The following is a 24389-nucleotide window of genomic DNA, read 5'->3' on the forward strand; positions in this document are numbered from 1 at the left end:
AGATCACGTGACTGCCCGCGGTCTTGTCAACAATCCACCCCTGAGGGGGAGGGGGAGAAGTATCTAGAACCACGTGACCCTATGACGCGTTTAGAACGGGTCACGTGAGCGCCTCGCCTGGATGTGAGTTTCAGCCAGGTCTGTGAAGGGGGTTTAAGGTGAGGGCGGGATAAACCTTTATTAGTTGTTTTCTGTTTATCACAGGTATAGAGACAACATTACCCAAGAGGTCATGGTAGAATCAACAGCTTGTTTTGTTTTCTTTAAACCGGGACCAAAAATAATTCCCCTCTGGTTGGTTCAGTGGCTCATCAACTCTGGTACTTGGGGCAAGAAGAGTGAGAGGATCGCACGATCTTCTAAGGCAGCCTTGAATACTGTGGCCCACATAACAATCTCCTGAAATGGTTCCTTGAAGCTACCAAATAGTCTTTCTGCTTTGCAGTGGGGTTTCTAGTATTGGAAATTCTGGGCAAACATTAAAGGATGGTATATTATGCAGTTTTTCCTTTCTGGGTCTGCTTTCAATTAAAGATATGTGTCAGAGTCCGGGGACTTGCCTATGGTGGGGGAGTACCATTGTATTTTTAAGGAATGTGGGGGTGCAGTCTTCCAAGCATATCAATGAGTGGTTGGTTGTCAAAGAAACCTACAAATATGATTCATATCTGGGGGAGAACTCCGGCAGACATGAGTGAGGGTTATATATCTAGCCTGAGATAACTTCAGGTTTTCTACACCAGCAAGAAAGGTGCAAATGGGCCAGAAGTGCCCCCCACCACCAGGGGGTTCAGAGGTGTTGACCTCCCACAGACCTTGAATATTTTCTGTGGTCACTGTCCTTCCCTCTATTGCTTCCAATTCCTACCTTCAGGACTTTGTTATACTAAGGACTCAGTACTTTTGTATCCATTTGGGGAATTGTTCAGTTCAACAGGTAAAGGGAGGGTGGAATGAGGACCTTAGCATTGCCTCAGCCTTGCCCCTAGTTCCATGGAAGCAGAGTTAACTTTTCCGACTTTCCTTGTACCTCTTTCTTCAAACCCTGAATTCCCTCTCTGCTTCCAGTGACTGCCTTGGTGATCAGGTTAGCCAGGCCTAACTCTTGATAGGTCCTGTTAGACATTCACAATGTGTTTTCCAAGTTAAAAGCTGAATATTCTTAATTTTTTTGCCTTTCTGCCATTGCAGTCCTAACCCTTCCAATAGCAAAGGAGGAAGACACACAGGTAGGGTTACATGGAGAAAAATGGTAAAGAGAAACTGTATCTTAAAAATACCCCTCATGAGCTGGGGCATTAGCTCATGCCTGTAATCCTAATATTTTGGGAGGCCAGGAGTTGAAGACCAGCCTGGGCAACATAGGAGATCCTGTCTCTACAAAAAGTAAAATTAGCCAGGCATGGTGGCACACACCAGTAGTCCCAGCAACTCAGGAGGCTGAGGCAGAAGAATCGCTTGAGCCGAGGAAGTTGAAGCTGCAGTTAGCCATCATCATGCCACTGAGACCCTGTCTCAAACCCTGCAACAACCAAAAAAACCCTTGTAATTTATCAGTCAAGGCAGTCACTGAAAGCAGAGACAGAATTCAGGGTTTGAAGAAAGGGAGGTACAAGGAAAGTGGGAAAAGTTAACCCTTTCTGGTTCCATGGAACTATGGGCAAGATTAGGGCAATGCTGAGGTCCTCCTCCTACCCCCTCTTTCCCTGTTGAGCTGAAGAATAGATACAAAAGTGCTCAGAGTCCTCTTGACCCACCAACGAAGTCCTGAAGATGGGAACTGGAGGCAATAGAGGTAAGGAATTCAGTGACTACAGGGATTTATAACTGTTTTGGAAACAGTTTATTATTTTCCAAAATGATACAACACTTTCAACTGATTCAGTGAATGTGCATCATAAAGTCTTACAGCTGTGTATTAGCAAGAATCACTGGCTGTCCTGGTTAACCAGGCCTGCCATAACCTACTTGTAGAAGGAATAATTTTAAAGCTATTAATTGTATGCTGTTATCAGTTCTATAGCTCTGGATTATGAGTTCACTGAGGGCAGGGACTCAGTTTGGTTCATCTTTGTCCTGGGCAAATTTTTTTATTTTTTGAGACAGAGTCTTGCTCTGTCACCCAGGCTGGAGTGCAGTGGTGTGAACAGGGCTCACTGCAGCCTTGACCTTCCAGGCTCAAGTAATTCTCCTTCAGACGCCCAAGTAGCTGGGACCACAGGTGTGCACCACCATGCCCAGCTAATTTTTTGTAGAGATGGGGTTTTGCCCTGTTGCCCAGGCTGGTCTGGAACTCCTGGGCTCAAGTGATCTGCCCACCTTGGCCTCCCTGGGATTATAGGTGTGAGCCACTGTGCGCAGCCTCCTTGCAAATATTTAGCCTACAACAAATAATATGCTTACACCAAGTTTGAGCCCACTATAAGATATACTATGACATTCTTATTTATAGAAGGTATTTTATATTGTGGTTGAATAACTTTTTTTTTTTTTTTTTTGAGATGGAGTCTCGCTCTGCTACCCAGGCTGGAGTGCAGTGGTGCGATCTCCGCTCACTGCAAGCTCTGCCTCCTGGATTCACGCCATTCTCCTGCCTCAGCCTCCCGAGTAGCTGGGACTACAGGCGCCCGCCACCACGCCCAGCTAATTTTTTCTACTTTTTAGTAGAGATGGGGTTTCACCGTGTTAGCCAGGATGGTCTCGACCTCCTGACCTCGTGATCCGCCCGCCTGGGCCTCCCAAAGTGCTGGGATTACAGGCATTAGCCACCGCGCCCAGATGAATAACTTTCAAAGAAAAGACAATTCTGAATATTTTAGGTGATCAATGAAAACGATGACCACTTCTCCGTTCTCTCAGTATAAACCCTAGCAGCATAGAAAAAACTTGAGAAGCTTCAAAAATACTAATTTATTTACCCTATCCCAATTAAATTAGGTGCTCTGGCATTGGGGCAGGGGTGTGGAGGTGGGGGTTGGGAGTTGCTTTCTAAAAGCTCTCCAGGTGTGATTTAAATACGCATGCTGGGGTGGGACCCACCAGACTAGATTTATTAAATAATGCCTTTCCTCTTATTTAGCGGAAGCATAGCGAGATTTCGCTTTTTACATTTAACTCATTTTATAGAAAAAAGCAAAGAAAGCCCTATTCGATAAAGCATTCCCTAGGCACTTGCTCTAGTGATATGGTGGCTATTCATTAGGGACTGTCATTCCAGCTGAACTCTATGTCTACTTAAGCAGTTAGACACTGGCCTCTTTATTTCTGTGCTCTTGTACATCATTTCGTATATGGTGGAACCCTTCGAATTACTTGCTTTCCTAGAGTTTGACGCGTGGTGAGGGAGGTTTTTTCCTTTAAAAAAGATTACTGGCAGTTGGAAAAAATTAAAAGGCTTATGGCAGGTGTTCAACAAGTTTTTGATTTAAGAACCATCTTGACCGGGCGCGGTGGCTTACGCCTGTAATCCCAGCACTTTGGAAGCCTGAGGTGGGCGGATCACCTGAGGTCAGGAGTTCGAGACCAGCCTGGCCAACATGGTAGAAAGCCCGTCTCTACTAAAAATACAAAATTAGCCGGGCGTGGTGGCACACGCCTGTAATCCCAGCTACTCGGGAGGCTGAGGCAGGAAAATCACTTAAACCTGGGAGGAGAAGGTTGCAGTGAGCCGAGATCGGCGCCACTGCACTCCAGCCTGGGCGACAGAGCTAGACTATCTCAAAAAAAAAAAAAAAAAAAAAAAAATGCGGATCCTCCCTATCCCCATTCAAAAGCAACCTTGTGAGGAGGCTCAGCTGTGACAGCAATCTGTACTCCCCTCCCCCATTCCCAAGCACAGCACTCTTCCACCTTGCGCCTACTCAGAGCAGGTTTCCGTTTCTTCTCACTTCCCCTTCCGGGTCGGGACCCTGCCCATGTTCCGGTCTTGCGCACGAGGGTTAGAACGCAGGAACTCCGCCGGCGTTTCTATGGTAGCGGGTGGCCGGTTCATTGCGGGGCTAGGCAACAAAGTAGTATCAGTGTTCGGTGGCTCCACTGGAACTACGCAGAGCCAGGCCAGCGGGACCACAGAATGGGCTGAGGTGGCGGTGGCTGTTTGGATAAAGTCGACAGCGGGACGTGGGGCGTGACGCCGGTCCGGCATCCTAAGACGTCTGGTTTGAGTTGCGGGCGAGACCAGGCTTTTTTTAGGACCTTGGGTCTGATAAGTGGGCGACTGCAATAGTGAGGGAACTTACTATTTGACAGGAACATGACAGGAAGTGTGGAGACCCCATGCTTGATGGATGGTGACTTATAGTGTGGTAGTCTCAGTGTTGATGGGCATGACCGAGACAGCAGGAGTACCCCTAAGTTCTGGTGAGAGGTGGAGCCTCAGAAGGACACCTTACTCAAGCTGTCTTTAGTTCCCAAAGACAAAAAGGCTTAGTGGAAAAAATTCCCTTTTTTTTTAAATGTCTCTATATTTGAAACTAGGGGTTTATTGTGGATATGCATTGTCTAGTTTGAATAAATAAAAGTATAAACGTTTAACATTTTCCATTTTCTTTATTTCTATAAAGTAGTAAAAGCCCAGCTTGAAAATGGAGATGTATGAAACCCTTGGAAAAGTGGGAGAGGGAAGTTACGGAACAGTCATGAAATGTAAACATAAGAAGACTGGGCAGATAGTGGCCATTAAGATATTTTATGAGAGACCAGAACGATCTGTCAACAAAATTGCGATGAGAGAAATAAAGTTTCTAAAGGTTTGCTCCTTTTGCCTTAATCATCTAAGTCAAAAGAAAAATTGTTATGGAATAAAAAATTGCATAAAATATTTTAGTTCACACATGTACTGATTCATATTACGTAGAAACAAGTGTAATACTCTATCTTGTCTACATTTTGTAATTTTATAGTGATACAAGATATATGTGTTCTGGGGTATGTAACAAAAGCTATGCCAATATTGTTTAATAATTATTCAGAAATATTCAAGTATAATAGTAAAAATTTGTGCTATGTGCAAGGCACGGTGCTAGGTACTGAGACTATAAGGAGGTAAAAGATAGTTCCTGCCCTGAAAGACTTCCATCATTTAATCAGAAAGGAGAGTATATAAAAATCATACTGAATAAAAGTGGCTCATAATAAATGCCAAGGAATCAACACAAAGTCCTTTCCCTGGTAGGGAAAGGTTTTTGAGGAAATGGGACGTGAATTTGGCTTTGAAGGATGTGGAGGGTTTAGATAAGAGGGAGAAACTGTTGTGTTCTAGGTTAGAGGAACAACATAAACTCAAAAGAGACTAAAGAAGGACAAAGGATAAAGAGCAAAGTGGAAAGGACAAAGAGCAAAGACATTTGCCTGTAGAGTTTTCTGAGCAGAATTGGAAAGAGGTATATTAGAACAGTAAATTGGAGGTAGATTTTAAAGTCTTTTGGGCTAAGGAGTCAAAACTTGATTTTGTAAGAGGTGGAAAGTCGTGAAGGTTTTGAATTCAGTGTAAAGAAATGTTGTAAATTTTCATCTACCACTATTGTGCAGAATAGATTGGAGGACTAAGAGTAAAAATAGGTCTGTTAGGAGTTCAATTCAGGAATTTTGGAAAATGTCTGAGGACCCTTGCTAAAATGCAGCAATGTGAATGGAAAGTAAAGTTAGAACATGCTATATTGTAAAAAAAAAAAAAGACATGAGGCCGGGTGCGGTGGCTCATGCCTGTAATCCCAGCACTTTGAGAGGCCGAGGCAGGTGGATCACCTGAGGTCAGGGGTTCAAGACCATCCTGGACAACATAGTGAAACCCCTTGTCTACTAAAAATTAAAAAAAAAAAAATTAAAGCCAGGTGCAGTGGCTCACGCCTGTAATCCCAGCGCTTTGGGAGGCCTAGGCGGGTGGATCACGAGGTCAGGAGATCGAGACCATCCTGGCTAACATGGTGAAACCCCGTCTTTACTAAAAAATACAAAAAATTAGCCGGGTGAGGTGGCGGGCGCCTGTGGTCCCAGCTACTGCGGAGGCTGAGGCAAGAGAATGGCGTGAACCTGGGAGGTGGAGCTTGCAGTGGGCCGAGATTGCGCCACTGCACTCCAGCCTAGGCCACAGAGCAAGACTCCGTCTCAAAAGAAAAGAAAAAAAAAATTAGCCAGGCATAGTGTCGTGCCCCTGTAATCCCAGCTACTTAGGAGGCTGAGGCACGACAATCGCTCAAACCCAGAAGGTGGAGGTTGCAGTGAGCTGAACGCCACTGCACTCTAGCCTGGGCGACAGACATGCAGACATGGTTTGGGAACTACTTGGTTATAAATTGGTAGTTCACATATCTGAAAATTTTGCACGTATTTTGGTGTTCTTTTGTTATATAGTCTAATGAATTTATGATGCTCCCTAGAACTTATGGTTTACTTTCTAGAGTTTAGGATTAAAATTAGAGAATAATTAATTTATATAAATTCAGATCACATACTTAATCGTGTTGAAATCCATGCTCATTTGAAAACATAAGGGCCTTTTAAATTTTGCATGTTAAATTTAACCACAAACCAAGTTTAAAAATAGCAGGATATCTTTCAACAGAATACTAAGTTATAGTACATTAAATTATTTTAATAAGCAACCAAATGCCAACTTGAGATAAAGTAATATATCTCACTTTGTCCTATAAATATTGATTATAAAATGGATTAAATTTTCTTAAAATAGGAATGGAAGCACATTGGTTGAGAAATTTCAGTTGAAATGCATGGAACATAGGCTGGGCATGATGGCGCACACCTACAATTCCAGGAGTTGGGGAGGCCGAGGGAGGAGGATCACCCAAGGTCAGGAGTTCGAGACCAGCCTGGCCAACATGGTGAAACCCTGTTTCTACTAAAAGTACAAAAATGAGCTGGGCATGGTGGTGCACACTTGTAATCCCAGCTGTTTGGGAGGCTGAGGCAGGAGGATTGATTGAAGTGGGGTGGTGGAGGTTGCATTGAGCCAAGATTGTGCCACTGCACTCCAGCCTGGTGACGGAGCAAGACTCCATCTCAAAAAAAAAAAAGAAAAAAGAAATGCATGGAACAAAGCTAAGAATATGACTGTTTCTTTTCAAAATTTATACATGTTGTATGTACAAATTGTTAGGCTTGAAATAATTAAAAATTTGTGTTGTTTCTTTTGTCAATAGCAATTTCATCACGAAAACCTGGTCAATCTGATTGAAGTTTTTAGACAGAAAAAGAAAATTCATTTGGTATTTGAATTTATTGACCACACAGTATTAGATGAGTTACAACATTATTGTCATGGACTAGAGAGTAAACGACTTAGAAAATACCTCTTCCAGATCCTTCGAGCAATTGACTATCTTCACAGTAATAATGTAAGTGCTTCAGAATAAGCCAATTTGTAGGATGAATATGAATCATAAGTGCTCCTTATACATTGTTTTATCTTTATGAAGGTGGCTAACATTCTTTTTCTATACAATAATAATAGACATCCTGAAAATGGGGATAGGGAATAGGGGGCACTACCTTTTAGTTGCAGAACCAAAAAATATTGAGTACTCAGTAATTCCAACTATAAGGCAGACCAAGTATGGGATGGTAAAGGCAGTATCAATAATTTTGTTTAGTAGAATCAGTAGTCAGCTGGAGCACTATTATTAGAGAAAGTATATTAAAACATTGAAAGTCAGGTCTGTGGCGTAATGGAGAGTTGCTCATGTAAAGGGAGGTTTAGCGAGACTCCGCCTCAAAAAAAAAAAGGGAATAGTAAGTAAATGTGGATGCCTTTAGGCATATAAAGTGGCGGAGCGGTTTGAGGCCTTGTCATTTAACCTATGAAAAATCAAGGAAGAGGAAAGATAACAGTTATTCTGATTTTTAGTGTTGACTTTAGCATTGGCTTGTAAGCGTTTAGCTCAGCAGGTTTTTTGTTTGTTTTGTTTTTGAGATGGAGTTTCGCCCACGCTGGAGTACAATGGCATGATCTCGGCTCACTGCAACCTCTGCCTCCTGGGTTCAAGCAATTCTCCTGCCTCTCCTTAAAACATCTTGGTGTTTGTCCGAGATGACGGTGCTCCTCCTCTATCAACCACCACACCTGGCTAATTTTTTGTAGAGATCGGGTTTCCCCATGTTACCCAGGCTGGTCTCAAACTCCTGGGCTTAAGTGATCTGCCCGCCTCAGCCTCCCGAAATGCTGGATTACAGGTGTGAGCTACTGCACCTGGCACAGATTTTTTAAAAGATCAAATTAGGTACTAGGTATAAAGCATTTAAACTGTCAGGCACATTTTAAGTGCTCAATAGATAGTGCTAGTAGGCTGGCTATAGTAGCTCACACCTCTAATCTCAGCATTTTGAGAGGCTGAGGCAGGAGGATCACTTGAGCTCAAAAGTTCAAGCCCAGCCTGGGCAACATAGCAAGACCTTGTCTCTACTAAAAATAAAAAATAAATTAGCTGGGCATCAGGCATCGTGCACGATCCTGTACTCCCAGCTACTTGTGAGGCCGAGGTGGGAGGATTGTTTGAGCCTGGGAGGTCAAGGCTGCAGTGAGCTATGATTGCACCACTCCATCCTGGTTGACAGAGCAAGATCCTGTAAGAAAGTAAATTAAATAAATAAATAAATAAATAAATAAATATAGCAAGCTGGTTTGGAGTCAGGAATATTAATAGTTGTGTTAAGGAAAGAAAAGAAAAAAAAAAGAAAAGAAAGCCGGTAGGGAGTCAAGAATAGTGGTGTTATCTTTGTATCTGTTTAGAGCCTTGTCTATATTAGACTCTAAAAACATTTCTTGAATAAAAGGAGATCTCAGTCTGGGCAAAACTGACAGTAGAAGACTTCCAAGATGAGGTAAAACTAAAGTAAGTAGAATTTTGAACCGTAGCTAGGATTTTGTTGGAGTAGAGGAGAAAATGCATTCAGGTAGAGTACCATTGTGAAAACAGAAGTAGACCGGAGCAGGGGACTTCAGAGAGTGCTGTTAAGTCAGGTTACAGGGAACAACATATAGAGGAAGATAAGATTACACAGGTTCCCAGGGGAGAGATTTTCCAGAACCTTGAAATTTATCCACAGGAGGGTGGACTCTTTCCTGAGGATCCTGGGAAACTACTGAAGATTTTGTTGTTTTTTTATTTTTGTTTTTCTTGAGACAGGATCTTGCTTTGTTGCCCAGACAGGAGTGCAGTAGCGTGATCATAGCTCACTGCAGCCTCCAACTTCTGGGCTCAAGCGATCCTCCTGCCTCAGCCTCCCAAGTTGCTAGGACTACAGGCACATGCCACCACACCCAGCCCATTGAAGGTTCTTGAGCATTGCTGTGACTGGATGAAAACAAAATCTAATTTTATTTTAACATGAGTAGAAGATATGAGTAGATAGAGACCCAGAGAGATCAGACAGGAAGCTGTTGTGACAGTCTAGATGTGTAGGTGGTAACGGTTTGGACTAAGTAGCAATGGGAAGGAGAGGAAGGATGGCAGAGGGATAGGATGGAAATATTTCAAAAGGAAAATCACAGGACTTGGGAACTAATTAGATATGAGAGGGATGAAAACAAAGGGTGAAGTCAGAGGTTATTACAGTATTTATTTTTGAGACGGAGTCTCTCTCTGTCACCCAGGCTGGAGTACAATGGCAGGATCTCGGCTCACTGCAACTTCCGCCTTCTGGGTTCAAGCAATTCTTCCTGCTTCACCCTCCCGAGTAGCTGGGATTACAGGCTCCTGCCACCAGGCCCAGCTAATTTTTGTATTTTTATTTTATTTTATTTTATTTTGAGACAGAGTCTTTCCCTGTTGCCCAGGCTGGAGTGCAATGGCGTGATCTCACTGTAACCTCCTTCTCCGGGGTTCAAGCGATTCTCCTGCCTCAGCCTCCCGAGTAACTGGGTTTACAGGTGTGTGCCACCATGCCCGGCTAATTTTGTATTTTTAGTAGAGACGGGGTTTCACCATGTTGGTCAGGCTGACATCAAACTCTTGACCTCATGATCTGCCCACCTTAGCCCTCCAAAGTGCTGGGATTACCGGCATGAGCCACCATGCCCTGACAATTTTTGTATTTTTAGTAGTATTACCGTATTTTTAACTGCAGAGCAGGAGAAGTGCCATTGTCAATAACTGAATTTAGAAGTGGGAATTACTTTAAGATACATTGATGTATTTTAAGGGATAGTGAGAATTTCTAAGTAAAAATAGTGGTTAACCAATTATATCATGGCTTTGGAAGTTTTCAGAACTGGATATACAGATTTGAGAATCTTCCTCTTAGAGAATATGGTTGAAGAGGTAAAAATAGATCATTCTCCCAGAAATGGAAGGAAAAAATAAGAGGTAGTTCTCATCACCAAGCATGGAAGAGTATCTATGGAGTGTTGGAGAACAGCAGAGAAGGAGGCCTAGACAGAAGCACCCACATTCTTTTATTCTCTTGTTCTTATCTAGAACCTGGAGTAAAATTATCCCTGTCCCTTACCTCACAGAATGTTGTAAGACTAATTACCTTTGAGAATTAAGGCAGCCATGAGTGAAATGGCTCTTTAGACTAGATATTATTTACTTTTATTTTATTTTATTTTTTGAGATGGAGTCTCACTCTGTCACCCAGACTGGAGTGCAGTGGCACGATGTCGGCTCACTGCAACCTTCACCTCCCGGCTTCAAGCAATTCTCCTACCTCAGCCTCCCGAGTAGCTGCGACTATAGGCGTGTGCCACCACGTCCGGCTAATTTTTGTATTTTTAGTAGAGATGGGGTTTCACCATTTTGGCCAGGCTGGTCTTGAACTCCTGATCTCAAGTGATCCTCCCGCCTCGGCCTCCCAAACTGCTGGGATTACAGGCATGAGCCCATGCCTGGCCTATATAGATATTTTTTAAGAGATGAGGTTTCAGTCTGTTGCCCAGGCTGGAGTATAGTAATGCGATCATAGCTCACTGCAGCCTTGAACTCTTGGGTTCAAGTGATCCTCCCAATTAAGGCTCCCGAGTAACTGGGACTACTGGTGCATGCCCCATGCCCTGCTAAAACTTTCTTAGTATTTCCAAATTTCAGATGATGATTTTTTTTTTTTTTTTTTTGAGACGGAGTTTCGCTCTTGTTGCCCAGGCTAGAGTGCAATGGGGCAATCTCGGCTCACCGCAACCTCCGCCTCCTGGGTTCAAGCGATTCTCCTGCCTCAGCTCCCGAATAGCTGAGATTACAGGCATGCGCCACCACGGCCCAGCTTATTTCGTAGTTTTAGTAGAGATAGGGTTTCTCCATGTTGGTCAGGCTGGCCTCGAACTCCCGACCTCAGGTGATCTGCCTGCCTCAGCCTCCCAAAGTGCTGGGATTACAGGCATGAGCCACTGCGCCCGGTGACATTTTTTAATGAAAAATTTTTTTGCAGTTTTCATTTTGTACGCTGGAGAAAGACCTTTTTTTTTTTTGGGACGGAGTCTCCTTCTGTCGCCCAGGCCGGAGTGCAGTGGTGTGATCTCGGCTCACTGCAGCCTCTGCCTCCCAGGTTCACGCAGTTCTCCTGTCTCAGCCTCCCGAGTAATTGAGATTACAGACGCCCACCACGCCTGGCTAATATTTGTATTTTTAGTACAGGTGGGGTTTCGCCATGTTGGTCAGGCTGGTCTTGAACTCCTGACCTCAGGTGATCTGCCCGCCTTGGGCTATCGAAAGTGCAGGGATTACAGGCGTGAGCCATGCACCCGGCCGAGAAAGACTTTTTTTTATATGACTAAAGTGAGATACTGTCTACTATCATATCCTATCCCATGGCCTTTTTTTTTTTTTTTTTTTTTTTTTGAGACAGAGTCTCACTCTGTCGCCCAGGCTGGAGTGTAGTGGCACAATCTCGGCTCACTGCAAGCCCCACCTCCCAGGTTCATGCCATTCTCCTGCCTCAGCCTCCCAAGTAGCTGGGACTACAGGTGCCTGCCACCACGCCCGGCTAAGTTTTTATTTTTATTTTTTGTAGAGACAGGTTTTCACCCTGTCAGCCAGGATGGGCTCGATCTCCTGACCCCATGATCCACGGCCCCGGCCTCCCAAAGTGCTGGGATTACAGGCGCGAGCTACCGCGCCCAGCCTTTTTTTGTTTGTTTGTTTGAGACAGTGTTTTGCTCTGCCGCCAAGGCTGGAGTGGAGTGGAATGATAGCCTCCCAAAGTGCTAGGATCACAGGCGTGAGCCACGGCACCCGGCCTTCTGGTCTTGTCATTGTATCCATAATCTGCCATTGTTGCTGACATCACTTCCTTGATTCTTTATCATACTGCCTTCACAAATCGTAATTCTTTTGTTTGTTTAGTTGTTTACTTGCTTATAATCTGCCTTCTTTATCAGACTGTAGACTCCATGAGGGCCCGAACCCCCATGCTTTATTCATTGCCTACAACAGTATTTTCTATAGAATAGGCTCTTAATAAATATTTATTAGAAAATGAATTGAATTAATAGGCAATAACAAAAGCCAGAGATGTTACTGAGTACCTACTATGTATAGGTAATTACATGGAAAAGAAACATTTTCTTTTGTTGTTACTTCTCTTTTCTTTTTTTTTTTTTTTTTTTGAGATGGAGTCTTGCACTCTCACCCAGGCTGGAGTGCAGTGGCACGATCTCGGCTCACTGCAAGCTCCACCTCCCGGGTTCACGCCATTCTCCTGCCTCAGCCTCCCGAGTAGCTGGGACTACAGGCGCCCGCCACCAGGCCCGGCTAATATTTTTGTATTTTTAGTAGAGACAGGGTTTCACCGTATTAGCCAGGATGGTCTCGATCTCCTGACCTTGTGATCCACCGCCTCAGCCTCCCAAAGTGCTGGGATTACAGGCACGAGCCACCGTGCCCGGCCTACATTTTCTTAACACAATAATCAGTGTGTTTGGATAGACCCATACTAAATAATATTGGGGATACAAAATAAGTAGATATTTTGCCTTCAAAGACTATAGTTGAGAAAATAGGCTTAGACAGATGGTACAGTAAGTATAAAAGTGTAGATGATGAAGTGCCAAGTTTTGTGGCACAAATGATATAGTAGTACAGCATAGGATGGGCAAGAAAGTCAATAGGATAATTTCCGACTAAATACCAGTAATACGACATTCCCAAGGATGGCCTGCTGTTGCCCTCATCCACGTGGAGCTAAGTTCTTTTGATGTAAAACAAAACTAACCATTTGATTGTGAGATAAGAGTTTTTATTTTATTTATATTTTATTTATTTATTTTTGAGATAGAGTTTCACTCTGTCACTCAGGCTGGAGTGCAGTGGCATGATCTCGGTTCACTGCAACCTCCACCTCCCAGGTTCAAGCAATTTTCCTGCCTCAGCCTCCTGAGTAGCGGGGAATATAGGTGCCCACCACCACACCCAGCTAATTTTTGTATTTTTAGTAGAGTCGGGGTTTCACCACATTAGCCAGGCTAACTTTGGTCTCGAAATGCTGACCTCAACTGATCCACCTGCCTTGGACTCCAAAGTACTGGGATTACAGGCATGAGCCACCGATGAGAGTTTTTAAATAGTAACCAGATGAACAAATTCACAGGTTAATAAGTGAATTTCCCAATGCCATACAGCAGGGGTCCCCAATCCCTGGGCCACAACCAATACCATTCTGCGGCCTGTTAGGAATCAGGCCACACAGTAGGTGAGTGCTGGGCGAGCAGGCAAAGCTTCATCTGTATTTACAGCCACTTTCCATTGCTCTCATTACCACCTGAGCTCTGCCTCCTATCAGATCAGCGGAGGCATTAAATTCTTATAGGAGTGTGAACCCTACTGTGAACTGTGCATGCAAGGGATCTAGGTTGTGCACTCCTTGTGAGAATCTAATGCCTGATAATCTGTCAGTGTCTCTCATAACCCCCAGTTAGGACCATCTAGTTGCAGGAAAACAAGCTCAGGGCTCCCACTGATTCTACATTATGGTAAGTCGTATAATGATTTCACTGTATAGTATAATGTAATAATAATAGAAGTAAAGTGCACTATACATGTAATGCACTTGAAGCATCCTGAAACCATCCCCCAACCTAGTCCGTAGAAAAACTGTCTTCCATAAAACCAGTTCCTGGTGCCAAAAAGGTTGGAGACTGCTGTAATACAGTTAATGAGTGATGGAAGAGGGGACTAGATTCCTTCCACGGTCCATGCTCTTTCCTTTCTACCATGCCATGTCTCCACAGCAGCTTAGTATGGAGCGGCTTAGCTTTAATTCTTAAAGCCTGTGCTTAGGAAATACTGCAGAATGAGAAAAGTGTTACTGTGTTTGGGAAGCAGTCAGGTAACATATATTTATGGATATGTATACATGTGTGTATATGCATGCATAATACATTTGTTAAATGGAATTAGGGGATCAGAAGAGGAAAATGGAAAATGACAGAGAAAGATGATCAAAACTTTAACTGCTGTTTATAAAAGAGAAATTTATAATCAAAGTTCATCTTAAATCATCTCAGAATTGCGATATAACTTTTCAATAAATACCTTTCTTACCGTACTTCCTCTTAACACAATACCTTTGCACATACTATTCTCTCTTCCTGGATTTATCTTTCTTCCACTTTTTCCTAGTTTACCTCTGCTCATCCCTCAGATCTTAGTAAAAGTGGAATTTTCCCCAGGGATGTCTCCATTCAAGTTATAATGCTATGTTCCTTTCCTTTGTAGCACTTGTGTTATTTTATATATATGTGATTATATGAAGTAAGGTGTTTCTCGTACAATTGACTGTGAGTTCTGTGATGGTAAAGAACTATATCTGTTTTTTTTGTTTTGTTTTGTTTTTTTTGAGACAGAGTCTTGCTCTGTCACCCAGGCTGGAATGCAGTGGCACCTTCTCAGCTCACTGCAACCTCCACCTCCTGGGTTCCAGCCATTCTCCTGTCTCAGCCTTCCGAGTAGCTGGGATTGTAGGCGTGCACCATGCCCAGCAAATTTTTGTATTTTTAGTAGAGACAGCATTTCGCTGTGTTGACCAGGCTGGTCTCGAGCTCCTGACCTCGTGATCTGTCCGCTTTGGACTCCCAAAGTGCTGGGATTACAGGCTTGACCCATTGAGCCTGACCCCAGCCTTGTTTTTTTTTTTTAAATGTATTTATTTTTCACTCAACACATATATGTCCAAACTATTTTTCTTTAACAGCTTTATTGAGGTACAGTTTTTTTATTTTATTTCATTTTATTTTATTTTATTTTATTTTATTTATTTTTTTGAGATAGGGTCTCACTCTGTTGCCCAGGCTGGAGTGCAGTGGCGTGATCTCGTCTCACTGCAACCTTTGCCTCATTTCAAGCGATTCTCCTGCCTCAGCCTCCCGAGTAGCTGGTGTTACAGGCATGTGCCACCACGCCCAGCTAATTTTTTGTATTTTTAGTAGAGACGGGGTTTCACCATTGTTGGCCAGCCTGATCTCAAACTCCTGACTTCAAGTGATCCACCTGCCTCGGCCTCCCAAAGTGCTGGTATTACAGGAGTGAGCCACCACACCCAGCCAAGATACAGTTTGTTTTTATTTTTATTGTTTTGTTTTTTTTTTTGAGATGGAGTTTCACTCTTGTGCAGGCTGAAGTGCAATGGCACTATCTTGGCTCACTGCAGCCTCCGCCTCCTGGGATCAAGCGATTCTCCTGCCTCAGCCTTTCAAGTAGCTGGGATTACAGGCATGCACCACCATGCCCAGCTAATTTTGTATTTTTTTAGTAGAGATGGAGTTTCACCATGCTGGTCAGGCTGGTCTTGAACTCCTGACCTCAAGTGATTCACCTGCCTTGGCCTCCCAAAGTGCTGGGATTACAGGCGTGAGCCACTGCGCCCGGCCTGAAGTACAATTTAAATACCATAAAATTCACCTGTTTAAAGTGTACAGTTCATTGATTTTTAAAGTTACTTTACAGAGTTCTGCAGCTATCATTACAATCCAGTTATAGAACATTTCATCACTCCAAAAAGATTCCCCTTGCTTATTTTCACACAATCCCAATTTCTAACCCCAGTTCCAGGCAACCAATAATCTGCTTTCTGTCTATACAGATATACCTTTTCTGGATATTTCATATAAATGGAATTATACAATATATAGCCTTTTGCATCTGCCTTCCTTCACTTACCATGTTTTTCTGTGTTGTAGTTTATCTGTATTGCAGTATGTATCAGTACTTCATTCCTTCTTTTTTTTTTGAGACAGAGTCTTACTCTGTTGCCCAGGCTGCAGTGGAGTGCACTGGCATGATCTCGGCTCACTGCAACCTCTACTCCCGGGGTTCAAGCGATTCTCCTGCCTCAGCCTCCTAAGTTACTGGGACTACAGGCGCCTACCACTGTGTCCAGCTAATTTTTGTACTTTTGGTAGAGACGGGGTTTTACCATCTTGGCCAGGCTGGTCTTGAACTCCTGACTTCGTGATCCACACGCTTCAGCCTCCCAAAGTGCTGGGATTATAGGCGTGAGCCACCACGCCCGGCTCCTTCTTTTTTCAAAACACTTTTTGTGGAGGTGGGGTCTCCCTATATTGCCCAGGTTAGTCTTGAACTCCTGGGCTCAAGTGATCCTCCCACCTCAGCCTCCCAAAGTGCAAAAATTACAGGTGTGAGCCACCGCATTTGGACTTCATTCTTTTTTGTTGCTGAATAATATTCCATTGTATGGCTAGACCACATTTTGTTTATCCATTCACATTTGATGGAATTGTTTCTAAATTTTGGCTATTATGAATAATACTGCTATGTACAGCCTTTGTGTGGACATACGTTTTTAATTCTCTTGGATAGATGCCTGGCAGAGTTTCTGGGTCACATGGTTAGGGTTAGTTATGTTTTTTTAAAGGAAACTGCCAAACTTTTTTCCACAGTGGCTGTATTATTTTATTTTATTTTATTTTATTTTATTGTTTTTTTTTATTTTTTTTGAGACGGAGTCTTGCTCCGTCGCCCAGACTGGAGTGCAGTGGCGCAATCTTGGCTCACTGCAAGCTCTGCCTCCCAGGTTCACGCCATTCTCCTGCCTCAGCCTCCCGAGTAGCTGGGACTACAGGCGCCTGCCACCACACCCGGCTAATTTTTTGTATTTTTAGTAGAGATGGGGTTTCTCTGCGTTAGCCAGGATGGTCTCGATCTCCTGACCTCGTGATCTGCCTGCCTCGGCCTCCCAAAGTGCTGGGATTACAGGCGTGAGCCACTGCGCCCGGCCGTGGCTGTATCATTTTAAATCCCCACCAGCAATGGGTTTCTTTCTTTTTTTTTTTTCACATCCTTTCCAACATTTGTTATTATCTTTCTTATTGTAGTTATTCTAGTGGGTATGAAGTGATACCTTTTTTTTTTTCCTTGAGGAGTAAACTGTCTTTAATCACAGATGACATAATCATCTATATAAAAAATCCTATGGAATGTACAACAAAGTTAATAGAACTAATAAGTTTATGAAAGTTGTGGGATACAAGATCAATACCAAAGTCAATTGTATTTTCATATATTATTGACAAACAATCTCAATTTAAAAATACCACTTATAGTAGCACCAAAGAATATAAAATATTTTAGGAATATTGAGGAAAATCTGACAAAAGATATACAAGACCTATGCACTGAAAACTACTAAACATTGATGAGAAATATTAAAGAAGACCTAAACAAATGGAGAGAATTGTTTTTGTTGGAGGTCTCAATATGATGATGGAAGACCAAAGAGGATGTCATCAAAACATAGAATTTTAAATGTTGGAACTCAGAGAGTACTTGGTTTTCAAGAATAAGAAAATTCTAAATGTAGTCTTGATGTTAGTTTCTAAAAAGAGAGAATGAGCCGGGTTAGGTGGTTCATGCCTGTAATCTACCCAGCACTTTGGGAGGCCGAGGCAGGAGGATTGCTTGAGCCCAGGAGTTTGAGACCCGCCTGAGCAACATAGTGAGACTTCGTCTCTACAAAAAAATTTTTTAAATGTTCTGGGTGTGTGGTGGCTCATGCCTGTGGTCCCAGCTATTCTGGAGGGTGAGGTGGGAGGATTGCTTGAACCCAGAGGTCAAGGCTGCAGTGAGCCATGATCACACCACTGCACTCTAGCCTGGGTGACACAGCAAGAAACTATCTCAAAAAAAAAAAAAAAAAAGTGAGACTGTCAGGGTATTAAGTGGGTGGATCTGTAGATCTTCCTGCCCCATGTTTAGAACACTGAGGAGGAGGTCAGTGGGTGTGTAGTGGGCAGAGTGTGTGAAATGATATCTTTTTTTTTTTTTTTTTTTTTTTTGAGATAGAGTCTCACTCTGTCGCCCAGGCTGGAGTGCAGTGGCATAATCCTGGCTCACTGGCGCCTTGACCTTCTCGGCTCAAGCCATCCTCCCACCTCCATCTCCTGAGTAGCTGGGACTACAGGTGCACGCCATCATGCTGGGCTAATTTTTTTTTTTTTTTTTTTAGTAGTGCCAAGGTCTCACCATGTTGCCCAGGCTTGTCTCAAACTCCTGAGCTCAAGTGATCCTCCTGCCTCCGTTTTCCAAAGTGCTAGGAAAATAGGCATGAGCTATCATGCCCAGCCTGAAGTGGTATCTTTTTTTTTTTTTTTTTTTTTTTGAGATGGAGTCTCGCTCTGTCTCCAGGCTGGAGTGCGGTGGCACGATCTCAGCTCACTGCAACCTCCGCCTCCCGGGTTCAAGTGATTCTCCTGCCTCAGCCTCCTGAGTAGCTGGGACTACAGGCACATGCCACCATGTGTGGCTAATTTTTGTATTTTTAGTAGAGACGGGGTTTCACCATGTTAGCCAGGATGGTCTCAATCTCCTGACCTCATGATCCACCTGCCTTGGCCTTCCAAAGTGCTAGGATTACAGGCATGAGCCACCGCGCCCAGCCCCTGAAGCGGTATCTTAATGTGCTTTTTAATGTCTATTTTTTTTCACATTATATCCTTAGGTCTTGGAATAGTGCCTGGCATATAGTAGGCCCTCAATTAAAATTGTGGTAGTTAAAAAGGATTTATATATTTTGACAGATGGCAACTTTAAAGTGGCTCAATTAGAAAGGCTTACCCTAAATTAATTTTTTGGCTATTAATGGAGGGAGACTGAGTCAAAACAAGACCCAGTCTCAAAGATTTATGGTAGTAAGTTGTATAAACAAGGAAAGATCCCAGATTTCTGTCACTGAGACATTTCTACTTGTGCTGTGATACTTTACGGGTGATGAGTATGTGCTTCTATAATTCATTTGATAAGATTTTTAAATACCTTCTTTGTTCTAGGCACTGTACTGAGCATGGGATATTAATTGAACAAGACAGATGTGCATATTGCCCTCACGGAGCTTATGGTTTAGTGGGGGTTTCAGACAAATAAACAGACAATTAACAGTACTGCATGACAGATGCTAGGAAGGGGGAATGCAGATTGATGTGAACATATAGAAGGAGCATCTAAGGCTAACATATAAGCTGAGTCCTGAGGAAATAGCTGGCTTGGCCAGGCAGTTGGAGCAGCATCAACAAATGCATAGAGATTAGACAAACCCTGGCAAATCGGGAAACTAATATTCTATAGGCTAGGGAAAGGAGGTTAATAGGATAAGTAGGGGCCGAATCTCACAAGGCCTTATAAGCCATTTTAGGGAGTTTAAAATTTATCCTGCAGGATGAGGAATCCTTGAAGCAAAGAAGTGACATGATCAGGCTAGGCACAGTGGCTCATGCCTGTAATCCCAGCACTTTGGGAGGCCGAGGTGGGTGGATCACAAGGTCAAGAGATTGAGACCATCCTGGCCAACATGGTGAAACCCCATCTCTACTAAAAATACAAAAATTTGCTGGGCATGGTGGTGCGTGTCTGTAGTCCTGTAGTCCTGGCTACTCAGGAGACTGAGGCAGGAGAATAGCTTGAACCCGGGAGCTGGAGGTTGCAGTGAGCCGAGATCACGCCACTGCCCTCCAGCCTGGTGACAAAGCGAGACTCTGTCTCAAAAAAAAAAAAAAAAAAAGAAGTGACACGATCACACATCTGATTTTAAAATAGTACTATAACTTCATTGTGGAGACTGAATTGGAGAACACGAATGTGAATTCAGGAAGACCAGTTGATAGACTTGTGTATTAATTTTGTGAGACAGCTGAGGAGACCTGAACTAGGAAGAGCAGTAGATAGGTTAAGGGAGTGTGGGGAGGGAGAAAAATGCCCTTGGTTTCTGGCCTGCGTTATGGAGTAAGTGGTGGTTCCATTCACTGGGATAGAAGATTGTTGAGTAGGTTTGGGGGAGAAGAAGATGCGTTTAGTTTTAGATTTGCTGAATTTAAAGGGCCTGTACTTAGTTTTGTGGGATTTATTGTGGACTTTCACTTCTTGTGGAAACCAGGAGAAATATCTGTTAGACATAGAAATGTTGAAATTATCAGTAGTATATGGACAGTTACTAAAGCTATAAGAATAGATGAATCATATACAAAAATCAACTAAAAATAAAGATTTAATTGTAAGATCTGAAACTGTAAAACTACTAGAAAAAAACATGGGAAAAGTTCTATGACATTGGATCTGGGCAATGATTTTTTGGATATGAACCCAAAAGCACAGGCAACAGAAGCAAACATAGACAAATGCGATTACATTAAACAAAAAAACTTCTGCATATCCAAGGAAACAATAGAAAGAAGAGAGAACCCACAGAATTAGAGAAAATACTTGCAAACCATACATCTAATAAGAGGTTAATATCTAGAATATATAAGGAACTCAAATAAATCAGTAGTAAGAAAACAAATAACCTGATTAAAAATTGGGCAAAGGACCAGGTACAGTGGCTGATGCCTGCAATCCCAGCACTTTGGGAGGCCAAGGTGGGAGGATAGCTTGAGTCCAGGAGTTCAAGACCAGCCAGGCAACATGGCAAAACCATGTGTCTTTAGAAAAAAAAAAAAAAATAAATAATGGACAAAAGAGGCTGGGTGCAGTGGCTCACACATGTAATCCCAGCATTTTGGGAGGCTGAGGCAGGTGAATCACTTGAGGTCAGGAGTTTGAGACCAGCCTGGACAACCTGGTGAAACCCCATCTCCACTAAAAATACAAAAATTAGCCGGGTGTGGTGGCGTGTCCCTGTAATCCCAGCTACTCAAGAGGCTGAGGCAGGAGAATTGCTTGAATCCAGGAGTCAGAGGTTGCAGTGAGCCGAGATCATGCCACTGCACTCTAGCCTGGGCGACAGAGCAAGACTCTGTCTCAAAAAAAAAAAAAAAAAAATCAACCTAAGTGTCCATTAAGGATGAATGCGTAAAGAAAATGCAGTATGTATACACAATGGAGCACTATTCAGCCATAGAAATAGAAGGAAATCCTGTCATTTGTGATGATGTGGATAAACCTGGAGGACATTATGGTAAGTGAAATAAGTCACACAGAGGACAAATACCGCATGATCTCACTTACATACAGAATCTATAAAAGTGCAACTCATAGAAGTAGAACGTAGAATGGTAGTTACCAGGGGCTAGAGTGGGGGTTGTTGGGGAGATGTTGGTCAAGGGATAGGAAAATTCAGTTAGAAAGAAGGAATAAGTTCAAGAGATCTATTATACAAAATGGTAACTAGTTAATAACAATGATTGTATTCTTGAAAATTGCTGAGAGTAGAATTTAAGTGTTCTCACCACAAAAAAAAGTATGTGAGGTAATGTTAATTAGCTTGATTTAGCTAATTTTACAATGTATACATATTTTAAAACAACATGTACAAAATATATACAATTTTAATTTATCAATTAAAATTAACAATGTTAAAAAATAATTTAGGCCGGGTGTGGTGGCTCACACCTATAATCCTAGCGCATTGGAAGGCTGAGGCGGGAAGATCACTTGAGCCCAGCACTCATGATCAGCCTGGGCAACATAACCAGACCCTGTCTCTACAAAAAAAAAATTTTTAATTAGCCAGTAGTCCTAATACTGTAGGCTGTAGGACTACAGGCACGTGCTTGTAGTTCTAGCTACTCAGGAGTTTGAGGTGGTAGGATTGTCTCAGGTGGTAGCCTCCTTGCTTGAGCCCAGGAGTTTGAGGCTGCAGTGAGCTTTGATTGTGCCTTTGCACTCTGGTCTGGGCAATGGAGCAAGACCCTATCTCTTTAAAAAATAATTTCTTAAAAAGAGTTGATCAGATTAAGATGGAGCAGCCAGTAGGTGGGGAGAAGCCCAAGAGTGTTGTCCCTATAACCAAGTGACAAAAGTGGCTCCCCCACCCCCCAAAAAAGAGAGTACGTGAGATTGACCAGGAAACTTGATACATATGAAGAGAGGAAAGCCTAAGACAAGGATCCTATGTTTTAGGAACAGACAGAGAAAGAGGAGCTTCCAGGTAGATAGGAGGAGATTGGGAACATTTTAGGTCCCAGAAACCAGGAATGGAGGAATAGTTGGCATTTTTTTTATGCTACGAAATCAAGTACGATGTGGGTGGAGAGGTGGCTATTGGATGTAAGAAAAATGTAGATGACTTTGGCTAGAGAAGTTTAATGCAATGTAGGAACAAAAGAGAAGGTTACATTATCTTGAGTGACTGGGTCAGAAAGTGAAGACTATGAGTACAGATAATGTCTCAAGAGGTTTAGCTGTGAAGGACATGAAAGGGCAGGAACTGGAGTGAGGCATAGGGTTAAAGGAAAGTAAAATTTCAGTAAGTTATTTTTCTTTCTTTCTTTTTTCTTTTCTTTCTTTTTTTCTTTTTTTTCTTTTTTAGAGACAGGGTTCACTCTGTTACCCAGGCTGGTCTCAAACTCCTGGCCTCAAGTGATCCTCCTGCCTTGGCCTCCCAAAGTACTAGGTTTACATAAATGAGCCACCACTCCCAGCCTCATTAAGTTCTTTTGGTTTTTCTTACAGGAATGTTATTTGCCTTTTTAGTATTATGTCTTTTTCTTAGCTTCATTTTATTTTGAGGTGATGGATGGGGCAAGAATTGAAAACATATAACTATATTTGCATTGTGTAATTAATCCTTTGCATGTGGTAAGGAAACAGCTTTACTATCTTAATTAGCTAGATTTTCTCAGTATAATTTTTGAGAGATTCTGGATAATGAAATCTCATTTTAATGTATTTTGTATTCTATTTGTTTTTTAGATCATTCATCGAGATATAAAACCTGAGAATATTTTAGTATCCCAGTCAGGAATTACTAAGCTCTGTGATTTTGGTTTTGCACGAACACTAGCAGCTCCTGGGGACATTTATACGGACTATGTGGCCACACGCTGGTATAGAGCTCCAGAATTAGTATTAAAAGATACTTCTTATGGAAAGTATGTATATTTTGGGATCCTGTCAGCCTTTCCTAGGTATCTCTCTTTTTGTTTGTTTTTTTGAGACGGAGTGTTGCTCTGTCACCCAGGCTGGAGCGCAGTGGTGCAATCTCGGCTCACTGCAACCTCCACCTCCCAGGTTCAAGCAATTCTCCTGTTTCGGCCTCCCAAGTAGCTGGGACTACAGGTGCACACCACCACTCCTGGCTAATTTTTGTATTTTTAGTAGAGACGGGGTTTCACAATATTGGTCAGGCTGGTTTCGAACTCCTGACCTCAGGTGATCTACCTGCCTCGGCCTCCCAAAGTGCTAGGATTACAGGCGTGAGTCACTGCGCCTAGCCTCCTAGGTATCTCTTTTATCCTTTAGTATATGCTTGTGTATCTGTCACCCCTAATACTGACACATTCTGCCCTCTGCATCTAGGTTGGGGCTAAGAAGAGGCATACCTTTAAAGGTAACATAACAGATCCTTTAGGTACCTGCATTGCTGGCTACTGCTACTGCTACGCTCACTCAGCTCTCACGGGTTGAATGGACACAGCTCCAGAAGACCTATGCAGGCATCCCTCAGAGTGTATCTATATTTGCTTTAAGCTGTGCCATGCCCTCGGCAGAGTTCCCTTTTCTGTTTATCTTTAACCTCTACATTCTGCAAAGATTTGAAATCATCTACCTTACTCTGCTAGTGTTGCAGTAGGAAGTGCCGAGTTTCCCCTTTCCTGGAAAAATGGTACCCTCTTTGTGAAGACTGGCAAATAATTTTAAATTGTACTATTTTAGGTGCAAAATTTAGCCAGGCGTGGTGGCGTGCACCTGTAGTCCCAGCTACTCGGGAGGCTGAAACAGGAGAATTCCTTCAAAAGTAGCATGATCTCAGTCTAACATAAAACAGCAGCCTAAAATATAAATAATCTTGAGCATAAAGAGATAAAAGTATGTAATTTAATACCTATTTAATAGACTACGTGGAGGAGGATAATTCTCTTGTGCTTTTCCTAGAAATTATTATTGTGTTATTATAATAATATGTAATATTAATGAGTACTTATTTTCTGCCAGAAACTGTTCTAAATGCTTTATATACATCAAATAATTTAATCCTTACAACAACCCTATGATGAAGTT

The 24389-nt window shown here is 42.6% G+C and overlaps 1 protein-coding gene across 7 annotated transcripts in view; it reads left to right on the forward strand.

Moving 5' to 3' along the window:
• Positions 1 to 88: 88 nt before the first annotated feature.
• Positions 89 to 24389, forward strand: part of CDKL3 (cyclin dependent kinase like 3) — an 83805-nt gene continuing 59504 nt past the window's right edge. For 4 of the 7 annotated variants that reach the window (XM_030829075.1, XM_030829087.1, XM_030829095.1 and 1 more), the window contains exon 1: positions 89 to 138. Coding sequence is in view for 2 of the 7 variants with exons in the window: in XM_003266383.4 (XP_003266431.1) it covers positions 4584 to 4748; positions 7158 to 7352; positions 23082 to 23260 (539 nt within the window). In the remaining 5 variants the exon portion in view is untranslated. Of the gene's footprint in view, positions 139 to 3890; positions 4136 to 4562; positions 4749 to 7157; positions 7353 to 23081; positions 23261 to 24389 lie in introns of those variants that run through there. The other 3 variants (XM_003266383.4, XM_012504773.1, XM_030829074.1) reach the window with 3 other exon arrangements.

This window comes from Nomascus leucogenys, chromosome 2 (assembly GCF_006542625.1).
Source record: "Nomascus leucogenys isolate Asia chromosome 2, Asia_NLE_v1, whole genome shotgun sequence".
NCBI lineage: Eukaryota > Metazoa > Chordata > Mammalia > Primates > Hylobatidae > Nomascus > Nomascus leucogenys.